The 15,370-nt window shown below is 42.8% G+C and overlaps 1 protein-coding gene across 2 annotated transcripts in view; it reads left to right on the top strand.

Moving 5' to 3' along the window:
• Positions 1-2,760: 2,760 nt before the first annotated feature.
• Positions 2,761-15,370, top strand: part of CFDP1 (craniofacial development protein 1) — a 125,589-nt gene continuing 112,979 nt past the window's right edge. Inside the window, exons 1-4 of one of the 2 annotated variants that reach the window (XM_047789027.1) lie at positions 2,761-2,992; positions 10,526-10,643; positions 12,575-12,794; positions 13,386-13,513. In XM_047789027.1, coding sequence (XP_047644983.1) covers positions 2,929-2,992; positions 10,526-10,643; positions 12,575-12,794; positions 13,386-13,513 — 530 coding nt within the window. In that variant the 5' untranslated portion in view covers positions 2,761-2,928. The remainder of the gene's footprint in view (positions 2,993-10,525; positions 10,644-12,574; positions 12,795-13,385; positions 13,514-15,370) is intronic. The other variant, XM_047789026.1, reaches the window with a different exon arrangement.

The raw sequence follows: 15,370 nt of genomic DNA on the forward strand, positions 1-15,370 counted from the left end.
GAATTCTAGAATACAACTGATCCTTGCTGCTGTCAGTAATGACACCTATAAGGTCACTGCGCACCCTCAATTAGCAGAATTACAAGGTTGGGTTCCTGGGGGGGTCTCTGGTCATACCATTTTTGTACATAATCTTGTTTTATGTGTTTCTGTTCAAAGACACCTTATTTAATATATCTTTCTTACAAATAATGATATGTAGTATTTTAATAAAATGATATTTCAATGACAGCGTTTCTGTGCAATGCACTCTACAATACTGAGGTTGAACTACTTTAACTCTCCCCCTCATACACACACACACACACATACACACAGGACTCACATAAGTAAATACATACAGTACTGTAAACACATCCTACGTACTGTACAGTAATGCAAATATAGTTCTGAAAAAAGGGAAGCTCAAACATTTAAAGTTTTATGAGAACATGAACTAGAATCTTACTGTTGATGGAGCTGAAGATTGGGTGATGGCACCAGGCAGATTGTGGTTAAACGTCTTGACCTTGGCTTGCCCCACAAAACCAAGGGAGAGGTTGGTGGAAGTCATTCTGCAGGAGGGGAAGAGGATGGAAGAGTGACATCTGTCGGTTCAACCTCAGGGGTTTGGCTCTCACCACTTGTTGATGCAATCGGCAATCTTCCTTCCCCAACTGGCTCCCAATACTGGGAGCCTGCATGGCTTTTCGCCTCAAATCCTTAAGCATCTCGGCATAGGGGGCAAACGCAAAGGAGATTAAGAGCTTAAAGTTGAGGCTGCGATCGAGCATAGGGTCACACACTTCCATGTCATTAAATCTTTTTCCCAAGGCAGAGTTCCATTCTGATATTTTGGCCGCTGTAAGAGGGACAATTCCTGGACTCTCAGGCTGACTTTCATCGCTATCTTCGTTATCATGGACTCCAGCGCCTTGTTTTGCCATCTCGTCCAGGTCTTCATTGGTGGGTTCTATTGCTTTTTCTGCCAAAATCTCCTCCACATCCTCTTCCCTCATATCATCAAAACCTTCTCCACTTATTTGCCATGCGATAGGCATCATGTTTTTGACACTTTTTTATACTTTCTGTTACACCTTCAAAACCTTCAAAATTTTCCACACAGTCCAGCCAAACATTTTTCCAACAGTTATTGATAGCAGCCCGCTTGATGTTGTCCCAGGCTGTAATCAATAATCAATAACGTTGCGTATAGTGACTGACTTCCAATAGTCCATCACGGTACTTTCCTTGTTGGCCTCGAAAGCCTTGCTATAAAGCTCCCTAGTATAGTGCACCTTGAAGGCTTTTATCATGCCCTGATCCAGGGGTTGGATGAGAGACGTAGTATTTGGGGGCAAGAAAAGAACTTCTACGTTGGGGTGGGCATTTGTGAGTTCTTCACAGCAATGGACTGGCACATTATCCAAAATTAACAAAATCTTGAAGGCAAGGTTTCTGTCCTGGAGATAGTATTCAACTTCTGGTATGAAGCAACTCTGGAACTAATCAGACGTCATCCACCCTTTTTTGTTCCACCTCCAATGGACTGGCATATGGTTCACACTTTTCCCTTTAAATGCTTGTGAACTTGGAGCTCTGTAGGCCATTAGGGGTTTGCAGTTAAAGTCGCCCTTGGCATTGGTGCACAAAAGCAGGGTTGCATAGTCTTGGAAAGATTTAAAGCCAGAGGCTTTGGAGGCCATTTGTGTTATATAGGTTCTTTTGCCAACATCCTTATAAAATAAGCCAGTCTCATCAGCATTGAAAACCTGCTCTTCCACATATCCTTTTTCCTTATAATACTTAGCAAGTATTTTTTACATTCTTCTGCAGCCTCCTGATCCGCAGAACTTGTCTCACCTGCAAGCTTAACATTATTCACCCCATATCGCCTTTTGAAACGTGCAAGTCACCCAGCACTAGCCTAGGACGGTTTCACATTTTTCTGACCCTGGGTAACATGGCTGTAAATTTCGTTGGCTTTCAGCTTCACAGCAGTGCTGTCCATCACACCTTTTTTATCGGTTGTCTTCTCATGAATCCACAAATTGAGCTGCTTTTCCATTTTTTCCATTGCTTCCTCACCCCCACTATAGACGTCACTTCAGCACTTTCCAGAGCAGCCTCAGGTACAGATCGGCGAATTTCCTTTTCTTTTTTTCTTGATGTAACGGATTGTTGACTCATTAACATTGAACTCACGGCCAAGAGCACTACAACTCATGCCTAAACGAAGCTTATCTAACACACGTATTTTCCCCGTAAGGAACATCACAGCCTTCTTGCGTTTAGGAACATTAGGCAGCACCTTAGCACCACGCTCGGGGGTCATTTTTAACAGCGAAATCACCAACAAAAAGCACAAAAATGCAAAAAACGCGGCACTAAAGTGATTGCGAAAAGGACACTTATTTACAGCATTCGAGCGGAAGAAGCAAGACCGCCTGCCTCTTTCAACCTCGGTACCACATACCTTGCTTGGGTTGACTCAAAAATTTTCACTCTCTGCGCATGTCCGCAAATAACCCCAGAAAGCACCGCGAATATTGATTTTGGGGGTGATAATAAATTTTAACAAGTAAGCGATTTCAAAAATACCAAACTGCGAGTAATGAAGGTCTGCCGTATTCCCACGGGCAAAACAAACTTAGTTTAAGCATGTTTACTAAATCAAAGCAGCTGGTAGCTCTGAAGACTACAAGTTCCAGCATGCACCGCTTCGGCGCCCAGCCCGTGTTCCGCCACCCCCCACAGTAGCATCCAGCGGAAGGCACTGGTCCGGAAGTGTCGCATTCGACCACATACACTCTCTGCGCATGTGCAGAGGCTGGGGGCCGCCCCAGCCGCCGCCGCCCCCGCCGCAGCTCTATGGTGGCTCCCTAGAGCTTTGCCGTTGGGGGTAGCTGTTGCGGCCCTGCGACTCAGCCCGCCTCGTGCGGCAGCGATATGGAGGAATTCGACTCTGAAGACTTCTCCACCTCGGAGGAGGACGAGGACTACGTGCCGTCGGGTGAGCGACTCGGCCAGAGGCGAGAGGCAGCTTGCCCCGCCCCGCGTCTCACGTGAGGCGCGCTTGGCCCCCCGTGCGTGGGCCGGGTGGCCCGGGTGGCTCCCGGGCGCGGGTGCCGCGCGTCCTCGTGCCGCGCGGCCCCCGTGACCCGGGATGTGTGTCCCGGGTTGTCTCGCGCAGCCCTTTCTCGAGGCCTGACTTCGGCCGACGCCCCCTCTCGGAGTTCGGGAACTGGCACGTGAACAGGGCCCTATCTCTGGGGACGCTGGCGGTGGTCGGTCTTCGCGTACCCTCACCAACCTTGCAGTCTTCTGAAAGGCAGTCTGTCGCCAGACCTTCCGCCCCCAGGGAATTAATTGCTCGCTAGCATCACGGCAGAGATAGATATCTTCACTTTCTGCCTGCAGGAGGGATCTTCTTGTTAGCAAGTTCACTTAATGATACCCTTTGCCTCTCTGCAATGTCTGTATGCATTTCTCTCTTTTCAGACCTTGTTTTTGTATAGTTTTTTTTTTTTTTTTGCTATTTCTTGGGCCGCTCCCGCGGCATATGGAGGTTCCCAGGCTAGGGGTCTAATCGGAGCTGTAGCCACCGGCCTACGCCAGAGCCGCAGCAACGCGGGATCCGAGCCGCTTCTGCAATCTACACCACAGCTCACGGCAACGCCGGATCCTTAACCCACTGAGCAAGGGCAGGGACCGAACCCGCAACCTCATGGTTCCTAGTGGATTCGCTAACCACTGCGCCACGACGGGAACTCCTGTATAGGTTTCTAAAACCGAACCCAGGCTGAAATAAACGTCACCCAGACCTACCCCTTCCGCCATCCTGCACCTTCCCCAGGCTTCCCCATCAAATTATAAGTATCTTCCTATAGAGTAGCTCCGATGAAAAATAAAGCCAAAAAAGCCTAGGAGTTGTCCTTGTTCTCTCTCTTTTGTTCCAACCAGTGTGTCTGTGTGTAAAATCAGTTTCTCATCACTCTCTCTCCAGTCTCACTCTTACTGAACTACTATTATTCTTCACTAAGACCTGAAGTAACTTCCCAGCTGGTTTCTCAGATTCCTTGTCCACCAACATTGGTCTTTAGATATCTGCCAGTGTGATCATTTGAAAACCAGTTTTCATTTGAATCAAAGTTTTGTATGCACCTGCTTAAAAATAGTCAAATATTTCTTTTTTAAGTTATTTTATCTTAGAATGTTTTTTTGCTTTTGGGGACCATGGAAGTTCACAGGTTAAGGGTCAAATTGGAGCTGCAGCTGCCATCCTACTCCACAGTAAGAGCAACGCGGGAATCTGAGCAGAGTCTGTGACATACACCACAGGTAGTTAGTGTAGCTGGCAGCACCAGATCCTTAACCCACTGACTAAGGCCAAGAAGGGAACCTGCATCCTCATGGATACTTGTCGGGTTCTTTTCTGCTGAGCCACAGTGGGAACTCCAAAAACAGTTAAATATTTCTAACAGATTTATTTTCAAATGGTAGTTCCTATCACTATTAATCATCCCTATCACTTCTCCGCAGAAGAATGATATCTGCTTTTAAAATTTGGTATTTCCATTGTGTTTTCTTAATCTGTCCATGTTAAGTCTTATTTTTTTACCCCCTTTTAGCTTTCCCCTTACTGCTGACACAGCCTTTTCACTTTTAGACCCTCCCTAACTCTCCAGCCTGCTAATGTTCCTATGTCTAATTTGGGTTAGGTCATTATTAAGTGTTTACTTTTTTGTAACAACCGTGGACACCATGTTCTGGCCGAATCATGTGGTATATACCGTTATGGCTATTCCTGCACTAGTTTTCTCTGGAGTTAATCATTGCCATTTTGTTGTTGTTGCTTAGTCATTTATTTATTTATTTGTCTTTTTAGGGCTGCACCCACAGCATATGGAGGTTCCCAGGCTAGGGGTCAGTCGGAGCTGGAGCTGCTGGCCTGTGCCACAGCCACAGCAATGTCATGTCTGAACCGCATCTTCAACCCACACCACAGCTCATGGCAGTGCTGGATCCTTAATCCACTGAGCAAGGCCAGAGATCGAACCTTGCGACCTCATGGATGCTAGTGCGATTCATTTCCATTGAGCCACACCGGGAACTCCTGTTAGTCATTTATGTACTTGCTACTAAACTCTCAGAATTGTCTAAGTCATTTCCTGAGATATTTAGATTCATTAGGAGTTCCCTTTGTGGCACAGCCAAAATGAATCCGACTAGGAACCATGAGGTTGCAGGTTTGATCCCTGGCCTCACTCAATGGGTTAAGAATCCAGTGTTCCTTTGAACTGTGGTATAGGTCGCAGACTTGGCTCGGATCTGGCATTGCTGTGGCTGTGGTGTAGACCCCTGGCTTGGGATTCTCCATATGCTGCGTGGGTGCGGCCCTAAAAAGACAAAAAAAAAAGTAGATTCATTAGATAAACTTTTTTTTTTCTTCTCCTTTTTATGGCCACACAATATGGAAGTTCCCAGGCCGGGGGTTGAATCAGAGCTGCAGCTGCCGGTGTTCACCACAGCCACAGCAACACCGAATCTGAGCCATGTCTGCAGCCTATATAGTAGCTTGCTGCAATGCTGGATCCTTAACCCACTGAGTGAAGCCAGGGATCAAACCTGCTTCCCCACAGACACTATGTAACCTGCTGAGCCACAAAGGAAACTCCGTCATTCACTTTTTTCAAGTATCTTTGTCTTCTGACCTGCTCTAGCTTAGCTGAGTTTTACCATTTTTAAGCCTAAGATCTTCCATCATCACCACCACTCTGGATGGTCCTTTTATTTCCCTTCTCTCTTGGCTTCCCTGTTTCTTGGGTCTCGTGATGTCTTTCTTGGTTTCTTCCACCAAAATGAGAAATCTTCAAATAATTCCTGGGGAAAGATTCATGGTAGAAACTTTTGAGACCCCAAATATTTAAATATTTAAATAACCAAGAGACTCTCAGGCATGATTAATAGTTTGGTATAGAATTTTGTGTTCTATAATAATTCTGGGCTCTGTAATAATAATTTTCCTTTTGAATTTTTTTTTTTTTTTTTGGCCACACCAGTGCTTTCCTGAGCCAAGGGTCAAACTTGTGAACCATCAGCGACCCAGGCCACTGCAGTGACATCACCAGATCCTTAACCTGCAGTGCCTCAGGAGAACGCCATCTGAATTTTTTTTTTTCCTTTGTCTTTTTGCCATTTATTGGGCCGCTCCCGTGGCATATGGAGGTTCCCAGGCTGGGGGTTGAATCAGAGCTGTAGCCGCCAGCCTACACCAGAGCCACAACACCTCGGGATCCGAGCTGCGTCTGCAACCCACATCAGAGCCCACGGCAACGCCGGATCCTTAACCCACTGAGCAAGGCTAGGGATCAAACCCGAAACCTCATGGTTCCCAGTCAGATTCGTTACCACTGAGCCATGACGGGAACAACCCCCATCTGAATTTTAAAAGTATTCCTTCATTATTTTCTAAGTTTCTGTGTTTCTATTAAGAAGTCTCTTTTGTGCCTTGTTTTTATTTATTTGTTTATTTATTTATTTATTTATTTTTGTCTTTTGTTTTTTCAGGGCCACATCCATGGCATATGGAGATTCCTGGGCTAGGGGGCCAATTGGAGCTACGGCTGCCGGCCTGCACCACAGCCAAAGCAACTTGGGATCCAAGCCGAATCTTTGACCTACACCACAGCTCACGGCAACGCCAGAATCTTAACCGACCGAGCAAGGCCAGGGATCGAACCCGAAACCTCATGGTTCCCAGTTGGATTCGTTTCCCTTGCGCCACGACGGGAACTCCCTTGAACAACATTTTTGTTGTTCTTTGGAAATTTTAAAATAGAATCATATTCTTGTTTCATTAGTGCAGTACCTTATTGCTCTATGGATATTTATAATGTTTTACATTTTTCTGTTTTTAGCTTAATGGTAAAATTCATTCTTCGTTGTACTGTTCTGTGAGTTTCTGACAAATGCTTAGAGTTCTGTAACCACCACCAAAATGAACAATTCCAAGGCCATCGCTCTCCTCCCCCGACAGATTACATTATCTGTGCATAGAAACAGTTTTATTTCCTCTCTTCCAGTAGGCATACCTTTGATTTCTTTTGTTTGCCTTATTGTACTTGATACAAACTTCCAATGTAATAGTGAATGGGAGCATTGAGAGTAGGCATCTTTGCCTTGGTGCCAGTTTTAAGACGAAGCCATCATTGTTTCACCATTTTGTATAATGTTAACTGTGGATTTCACACAGATGCCTGTTGTGTGTGCTTTAAGCACTTTACATTGTTGAACTGCTTACTAACTCAATCACGTAACATAAAGTATGTGCTATTATGCTCTTCATTTTACAGATAAAAGAAAGTGAGGTATCCAGAGTCACTTAGGTAAATAGTAGCTGAGCTCGGCTTTGAACCCTGGCAATCTGCATATACTATCCTTCTTGCCTTTTATCAGGTTGAAAATTTTCCTCTGTTCCTAATTTGCTGAGAGGTGAATTTTGTCAAATGCTTTTTCTCCATCTATTGATTGTGTGATTTTTCCTCTTTTATCTGTTAATATGATGAATTAACAGTGATTGATTTTAAGTATTTGGACACCCTTTTATTTCTCAGATGAAACTTGCTTGGTCATGATGTATTATTTGTCTTCTGCATTGCTGAATTTGGTTTCCTAAAACTTTGTTGAAGATTTTTGCCTCTATTTATGAGGGATGTTGGTGTGTAGTTTTCTTATAATTAATTTCCTTGTCTGGTTTTGTATGAAACAATGCTAGCCTGATAAAATGAGGAAACAAGTCTCTGTGTCTTCTAAGGTGATTTTTATTGACGCTGAATGTTTGTTTGGGGCTTTATTGTTTTAGATACCTTCTCAGTTCTTTCAGTGATTCTTAGTTTTTGACTCATTTTAAACATGGGGAACTGAAAAAGTGTTGGAAGCTCTGAGTCTTTGAACAAAATTTGTTCATTTTCTGTAAAAATAATGAATTATTGTGCTATACCACTGAATATAATACTATATAAGTCAACTATACTTCAATTAAAGATTTGTTCATTTTATGGTGGTTTTTTTTTTTGTCTATAGCGATATCAGTCTGTTTCTTACTCTTACAGTAACTGTATGGGATTTACTAATTATTTATTTATTTACTTATTATTTGCTTTTTATAGCTGCGCCTGTGGCATATGGAAGTTCCCAGGCTGGGGTTGAGTCAGAGCTGTAGCTGCCAGCCTACACCACAGCTCACGGCAACGCCGGATCATTAACCCACTGAGCAAGGGTAGGGATCGAACCCGCAACCTCATGGTTCCTAGTCGGATTCATTAACCACTGCGCCACGATGGGAACTCCTGATTTGTCTTTTAAAAGTCCTTTTGCTGAAGTGATTTTATGTGGGTTTCAGGAGGAAGCAAAATTACATTTGTGTGTTTGGACATTTCATAAAACACTTTCATTTACCACCTGGCATCTAAGATACCGAACTTATTTCCATTTTAGAAATCTTATATTTACTGTTCCCTCAGCCTCACATGCTTATTGTCCAGGTTTTCTTATGACTGGCTCATTCTCATCATCTTTGTTGTTTTATTCCCCCAATCTCTGCTATCATATTTATAGTTTTCAGATTATTTTTCTGATTTTCTGGAAATTTTTAATCTTAAGCTTTTTTTTTTTTTTTAATTAGCAGTCCCCATCGTGGTGCAGTGGAAATGAATCTGGCTAGTATCCACGAGGGTTTGGGTTCCATCCTTGGCCTTGTTCAATAGGTCAGGATCCTGCATTGCCGTGAGCTGTTGTATAGGTCACAGACACAAATTGGATCTGGTGTTCCTATGGCTCTGCTGTGGTGTAGGCCGGCAGCTGTAGCATCAGTTTGACCCCTAGCCTGGGAACCTCCATATGCCGCAGGTGCAGCCATAAAAATCGAAAAAATAAAAAATAAAAAATAATTTTTTGGTTGCTCTGCAGAATCAATTTCCTGAGCCAGGGATTGAACCTGTGCCATAGCACTGGCAATGCCAGATACTTAACTGCTAGGCCACCAAGGAGCGTGTAGTCATTTTATCCTTATTTTGTAGGTGCCTCTTTGAGGATATTATAAAATTTTTTTAAAGCTTTTAATTTGGTTTTTTTTTGTTTTTTTCCCCTAATTTTGTTTCCTCTGAATTCCTTTCTGTTTGTTTTCAGTTTTGCCCTTTATACCGGAGACTTTCCTCAAGTGTTTGGTGGGCCTCAGTCCATGCTGAGTGAAATATTTAAGAGCTAATTGGATATGCAGGAATATTCAAAACAGCACTATTTGTAATGGCCCTAAATCAAATATCCATCAACATAGGAATGGATAAATGAATTGTAGTGTAGTCATATAATGAAATACTATTTAGGGATGAGAATGAATTAACTATAGCTACAGGCAAGAAAGTAGGTGATTCACAGCTAGACTGTTGAGTGAAAGAAGCCAGACAAGAGGACATGCTGTAGGTTTCTGTTTAAGACTCAAAAAGAGGTTAAACTAACCTGTGATGTTAGAATTCAGGGTGGTGGTGGTTACCTTTGGGATGTGGGTGGTGACTTGTGACTGGAAGGGGCACGAGGGGCCTTGGGTGATGCTAGCTACTCATGTTCTGCTTTTTCAGCTGGGTCTTAATTATGCAAGTATGTTCACTTTGCATAATTTCATTGACCTGTACATTAGATACATGTACTATTTGGTATGTTATACTTCAAATAAAAGCTTATGTGAAGTAGAAAAGTAAAATACTGGTTGAATCTCTGTACAGAATTTATTGACTGGTACCCACAGAATGTGGTCAGGCAGCACTTTTCGCTGGGGACCCCTGTAGTATCTGAAGATGAGAAATAGACATGTTTGTGTTTTTCTGCTCTAACTGGAAGTCTTAGTCCTCTTTCTAAACCTATTTTATTTGTGAGTCTAGGTATCTTTTGCTTGCTTTTGAAAGATATTCAAGATGAGGTGGGAACATCAGGGTTGGTTGGTTTGTTTGTTTTTGCTTTTCAGAGCCGCCCCTACACAGCATATGGAGGTTCCCAGGCCAGGGGTCGAATCAGAGCTGTAGCCACTGGCCTACACCACAGCCACAGCAATGCCAGATCTGAGCCTCGTCGGCGACCTACACCACAGCTCATGGCAATGCCGAATCCTTAACCCACTGAGCGAGGCCAGGGATCGAATCTGCATCCTCATGGATCCTAATCAGATTTGTTTCCGCTGCCCCATGATGGGAACTCCTGCAAATACTTCTTAAGATGCACGGGATCCATGTCCTTGTGGCGTGTAGAGCATAGGAAAAATTGCAAACGTTAAATATAAGTGGGGCGAGTTTTGGAGGGAAATATGGACTTTCCCAAGAACAGGGAAACCGCCTGTTCGTCAGGGACAGGAAGAACTTCCTTTAGGAAATGATGCTTTAGTTAGATGCAGAACAGAGGGAGGAGCTAGACTTTTTTTCGTAATGAAAATGTCTCTTCTTGATGTGAAAACCTTTATTCCTGCCTGTCTGACCCCCTTGTTATGTGATTGCAGGTGGAGAGTATAGTGAAGACGATGTAAGTGAACTAGTGAAGGAAGATGAAGTGGATGGTGACGAGCAGGCACAGAAAACCAAAGGGAGAAAAAGAAAGGCTCAGAGCATTCCGGCCAGGTGATGCTGCCCCCGAGGCCCTTGGAAGTTGGGGGTTCTCGTCAGAACCGTCCAGATTGCTGGGACTGGGCCGATGTTAGATTTCTTATTGCCAGGCTTTCTAACCTTTTTCTCATTGAGGGAAGTATTTGGTGATATTTTGGGAGTAAATTTTACTCTCTGGCAAGCTTTGAAAAATTTTGAGCTTTAATTAAAACAAAACTAATAGGTAATGTGTACACAAGGTTTAAAATGAAAACGTCACTACAAAAAAATATGTATCCCATCCCTAGCCCTTGTCACTTGATCTCAGAATTATGTTACCAGAGATAATTCTATGTATGTACAAGCCTATATATATGTATTTCTTACTCTTTTTTTTAAAAAAAAACACGAATAATAACATGCTCTACATGTCGTTTCTCACTTTCCATATTTCATGTCTTGGAGATGATGCCATGACGGTACCTTCAGCTATTCCTTCTTCTTTTTTAGTGACTGCATATCGATGGACCTTACTCTGTACGCCTTCCCTTATTGAGAGACATGTAGATTGACCTCATCTTTACTACCGCAGATGAGACTCGGCAGAGAATATTCTTAGCATGTGTCTTCGTACACACATGCATGTTTAAATCTGATCTGTAAAAGTAGAGTTGTTTAACCCAGGATTGTATGCTCTGTGTGTGTGTGTGTGTGTGTGTGCGTATACGTATATACATATATAAATTGACTGGCAAATGTCCTTCTGTAAGCCAGGTACTGAATTGCACTCCTACTGAGAATTATGAAAATTCTGACATGCCATTTAACTCAGATACGGGAATTTTTTTTTTTTTTTTTGTCTTTTTGCTATTTCTTGGGCCCCTCCTGCGGCATGTGGAGGTTCCGAGGCTAGGGGTCCAATCGGAGCTGTAGCCACCGGCCTATGCCAGAGCCACAGCAGTGTGGGATCCGAGCCGCTTCTGCAACCTAAGCCACAGCTCACGGCAACGCCGGATCATTAACCCACTGAGCAAGGGCAGGGACCGAACCCACAACCTCATGGTTCCTAGTCGGATTCGTTAACCACTTCGCCATGATGGGAACTCCAGATACGGGAATTTTTAATGGAAATCTTTTATTCTCTTTGACTGGTATTTCTCTTATCCTGGGCATTGAAGCAAAAAGCAGATTGTGGAAAAAAGAATTGTGGGTATTAGATGGTTTACAAATCAGAGTAGTCCTAAGAAGCAATTTACTTTTATAAGTCTTGGGCCCAGTTCTTTTGTCCTTGAGTTTTTCTGCATTTCAGTTTTCATATCTTTAGAAAGTGGGAAGAAGCATGATCCCTTCCCCATCCCCCACCCAGAACTCGAGGAAGAAACAGTGCAAATAAGTTTGAGGCTCTCCTCAGGCTCTGTTCTCCAAGCGGAGTAACTTTTTTTTTTTTTTTTTTAAACTCAGTGAATTTATTACCTTTGTAGTTGGACAGTGATCATCACAATCCAGTTTTATAGGATTTCCATCCCACAACCCCAGCGCATCCCCCCACCCCCCAAACTGTCTCCTTTGGAGACCATAAGTTTTTCAAATGGAGTAACTTTTAAAAAGTCAAAAATATCTGGCATGTATGTGTTCTTAAAACACTCTTTTTAAACAGATTGATTCTGTGAGGTGATTTTGGATGATTTCTTTGTGAAAATAGCTGGTCCTAACTTAGAAGCAGAATACATTATTTTGATTCTAAGTATTTTAGGAAAATGCTAACTGTAAGAGCTCAATTATTTTTTTCTTCTACAAAATCACAGCTTAGCTCATGCACTTCCCCCATTGTGCATGTTATTCAGTAATCCACAGATTGAAGTTTTCTCAAGTTTGCAACATTATGTTTGAAATTGAGGATGAGATAACTAAAAGCATTTTGCATTGTCTGTCCTGTCTTTCCTTTTCCTTGTAACTCATGGTACTAGGAAGAGAAAACAAGGTGGCCTCTCATTTGAAGAAGAGGAAGAGGAAAATGCCAATGAGGAATCTGGAGGAAGTAGCAGTGAGGAGGAAGATTCAGCTGCAGAGCAGGAAAAAGGCATTGGGTCAGAGGATGCAAGGAAAAAGAAGGAGGATGAGCTGTGGGCTAGTTTCCTCAACGATGTAGGACCAAAATCCAAAGTGCCTCCAAGTACACATGTTAAAGTAAGTTGATAAATGAATGGGATGTATGCTTCCCTAGAAATACCTGAAGTTCTCCAGATAGATTTTTTTTTTTTTAATTTACAAACTGAAATTTGAAGCTTACAGCAGAAATGAGACTAGATGCCTTTTAATAGTAACTCTAAGTGAAAAGCAAAGCTTTCTCTGTGGTAGGAAAAGTAAGCCTTTATAATCAAATTTCCAATAAGTCTTTAACTGTTTAGATGTGAAACATTTAAGAATAGCTGCGAGTTCCCATTATGGCCCAGTGGAAACAAATCTGACTAGTATCCATGAGCACGCAGGTTTGATCTCTGGCCTTGCTCAGTAGGTTAAGGATCCGGTGTTGTCACGAGCCGTGGTGTAGGTCACACTTGTAGTTCATATCTGGCATGGCTGTGGCTGTGCTGTAGGCTGGTAGCTGCAGCTTCAGTTTGCCTCCTGGCCTGGGAACCTCCATATGCCTCAGGTGCAGCCCTAAAAAGACCCCCCAAAAAAAAAAAAAAAGGAATAGCTGTAAAGCTGTAAACAGCATGCTTGGATGGTTCTTTTAGTTCCCATCTTTATATGAAACTGATTATACTTCTTTCATAGAAAGGAGAGGAGACTGAAGAGACAAGTTCAAGTAAGTTGTTGGTCAAAGCAGAAGATCTGGAGAAACCTAAAGAAACAGAAAAAGTTAAAATCACCAAGGTGTTTGATTTTGCTGGTGAAGAAGTCAGGTAAGATGACATGCACAAACTTTAGAACTAGTTCTTTTAAAAAGGAACTTCTTAGCTTTTTTTTTTTAAGGGCCGAACCCATGGCATATGGAAGTTCCCAGACTACAGGTCAAATTGGAGCCACAGCCCCTGGCCTATACCACAGCCACAGCAATGCCAGAGCCGAGCCAAGTCTGCGTCCTATATCACAGCTCACGGCAACACCTATCTTTAATCCACTGAGCGGGGCCAGGAGTTGAACCCCCATCCTCATGGATACTAGTTGGATTCGTTACCACTGAGCCACAACAAAACTACAAGGAACATATTTTTAAATGGTGTTAGACATCTATCCTCATTCCAACCTGGCTTAACGTTCAGGAGGAGTTACATTTGAACTCAAGGAAAATAGTGACTCCATGAATTATCAGGGAGCATGAGAAAGATCTTTTCACATGTGGTAGTGTAGTTTGGGGATATTATGAAGTGGTCGGCTGAACAGAAACAAGAAAATGTAGAAGTAAGTATTTGGTACCACTTATGGCCATATTTTGTGACTTTGGCTAAGTCATTTTCCCCTTTATTACTTTTCTTAACTTTGAAGTAAGAGCCCCTGTGAAACCCTTGAAATCAGGTGAGAATTGGAACTGCCTTTCTCCTGAGCTCTCAACCCTTATTTCTCACTGCTTGCTGAAGTTTATTCTGAATCCCCTTAACACCATACTACTCCATCATTTAATTCATTTTCTATAAATTGTTCCCATTTGGAGTTCCTGTTATGGCTCAGCGGGTTAAGAACCCAGCTAGTATCCATGCAGATGTGGGTTTAATCTCTGGTCTTGCTCAGTGGCTTAAAGATCCGGTGTTGCTGCAAGCTGAAGTGTAGGTCACAGATATAGCTCCACTCCTGTGTTGCTGTGGCTGTGACGTCGGCTGGCAGCTGCAGCTCTAATTCTGCCCCTAGCCTGGGAACTTCCATGTGTCACAGGTGTGGCTGTAAAAGAAAAAAACAATTTTTTAATCAAAAATAAAATAATTTTTAAAAAAATCAGGTGGGAATTGAAAGTACTGGGGAGAAATTTGATTGTGATATTCCTTCATCTTAATTTTTTTTTTTCTTTTTTCTTTTTGTGGTCTCTTTAGAGCCACACCTGTGGCATATGGAGGTTCCCAGGCTAGGGGTCCACTCAGAGCTATAACATCTTGCCTACACCACAGCCACAGCAATGCCGGATACAAACCACCTCTGTGGCCCACGCCACAGCTCAGGCAATGCCTGATCCTTAACCAGGGGCCAGGGGTCGAACCCGCGTCCTCATGGATGCTAGTCCTCATGGATGCTAGCTCGTTAACCTCTGAACCACCAGGAGAACTCCCATCTTAATATTTTAAAATGGATTAGTAGGTTTGTTACTAGTTTAGAAAAACAGTAGGGGCTTAATAATCTCTTGACTGTTCTATAATTATATAAAGAATTATGTAACTATACAAACTATACATGTTGATCATTAAAAGTGTGAGTATAAGTGATTGATAAAGGGAATCACCTTTTTATTCCGTAATTGAAGCAAAAAACTAAGAGTAAAGTGGAGTTCTTTTATGATGCAGTGCATTAAGGATCTGGCTTTGTGCAGCAGCTTAGGTCGCTGCCATGGTACAGATTCAGTCCCTGGCCCGGGAACGTCCGTGTGCTGCAGGCATGGCCAACAACAACAGCAAAATCCCAGGAGTCAAGTAAAGTATTAGTTCTCAATACTGAACATCTAGATACATACTTTGTGTTTTGTTTTTTGTTGTTTTTCTCGGTTTTTTTTATTTGTTGTGCCTCTGGCATGCATTAATTCCTGGGCCAAGGATTAAACTTGTGCCACAGCAGTG

Source organism: Phacochoerus africanus, chromosome 8, assembly GCF_016906955.1.
Source record: "Phacochoerus africanus isolate WHEZ1 chromosome 8, ROS_Pafr_v1, whole genome shotgun sequence".
Taxonomy (NCBI): Eukaryota; Metazoa; Chordata; class Mammalia; order Artiodactyla; family Suidae; genus Phacochoerus; species Phacochoerus africanus.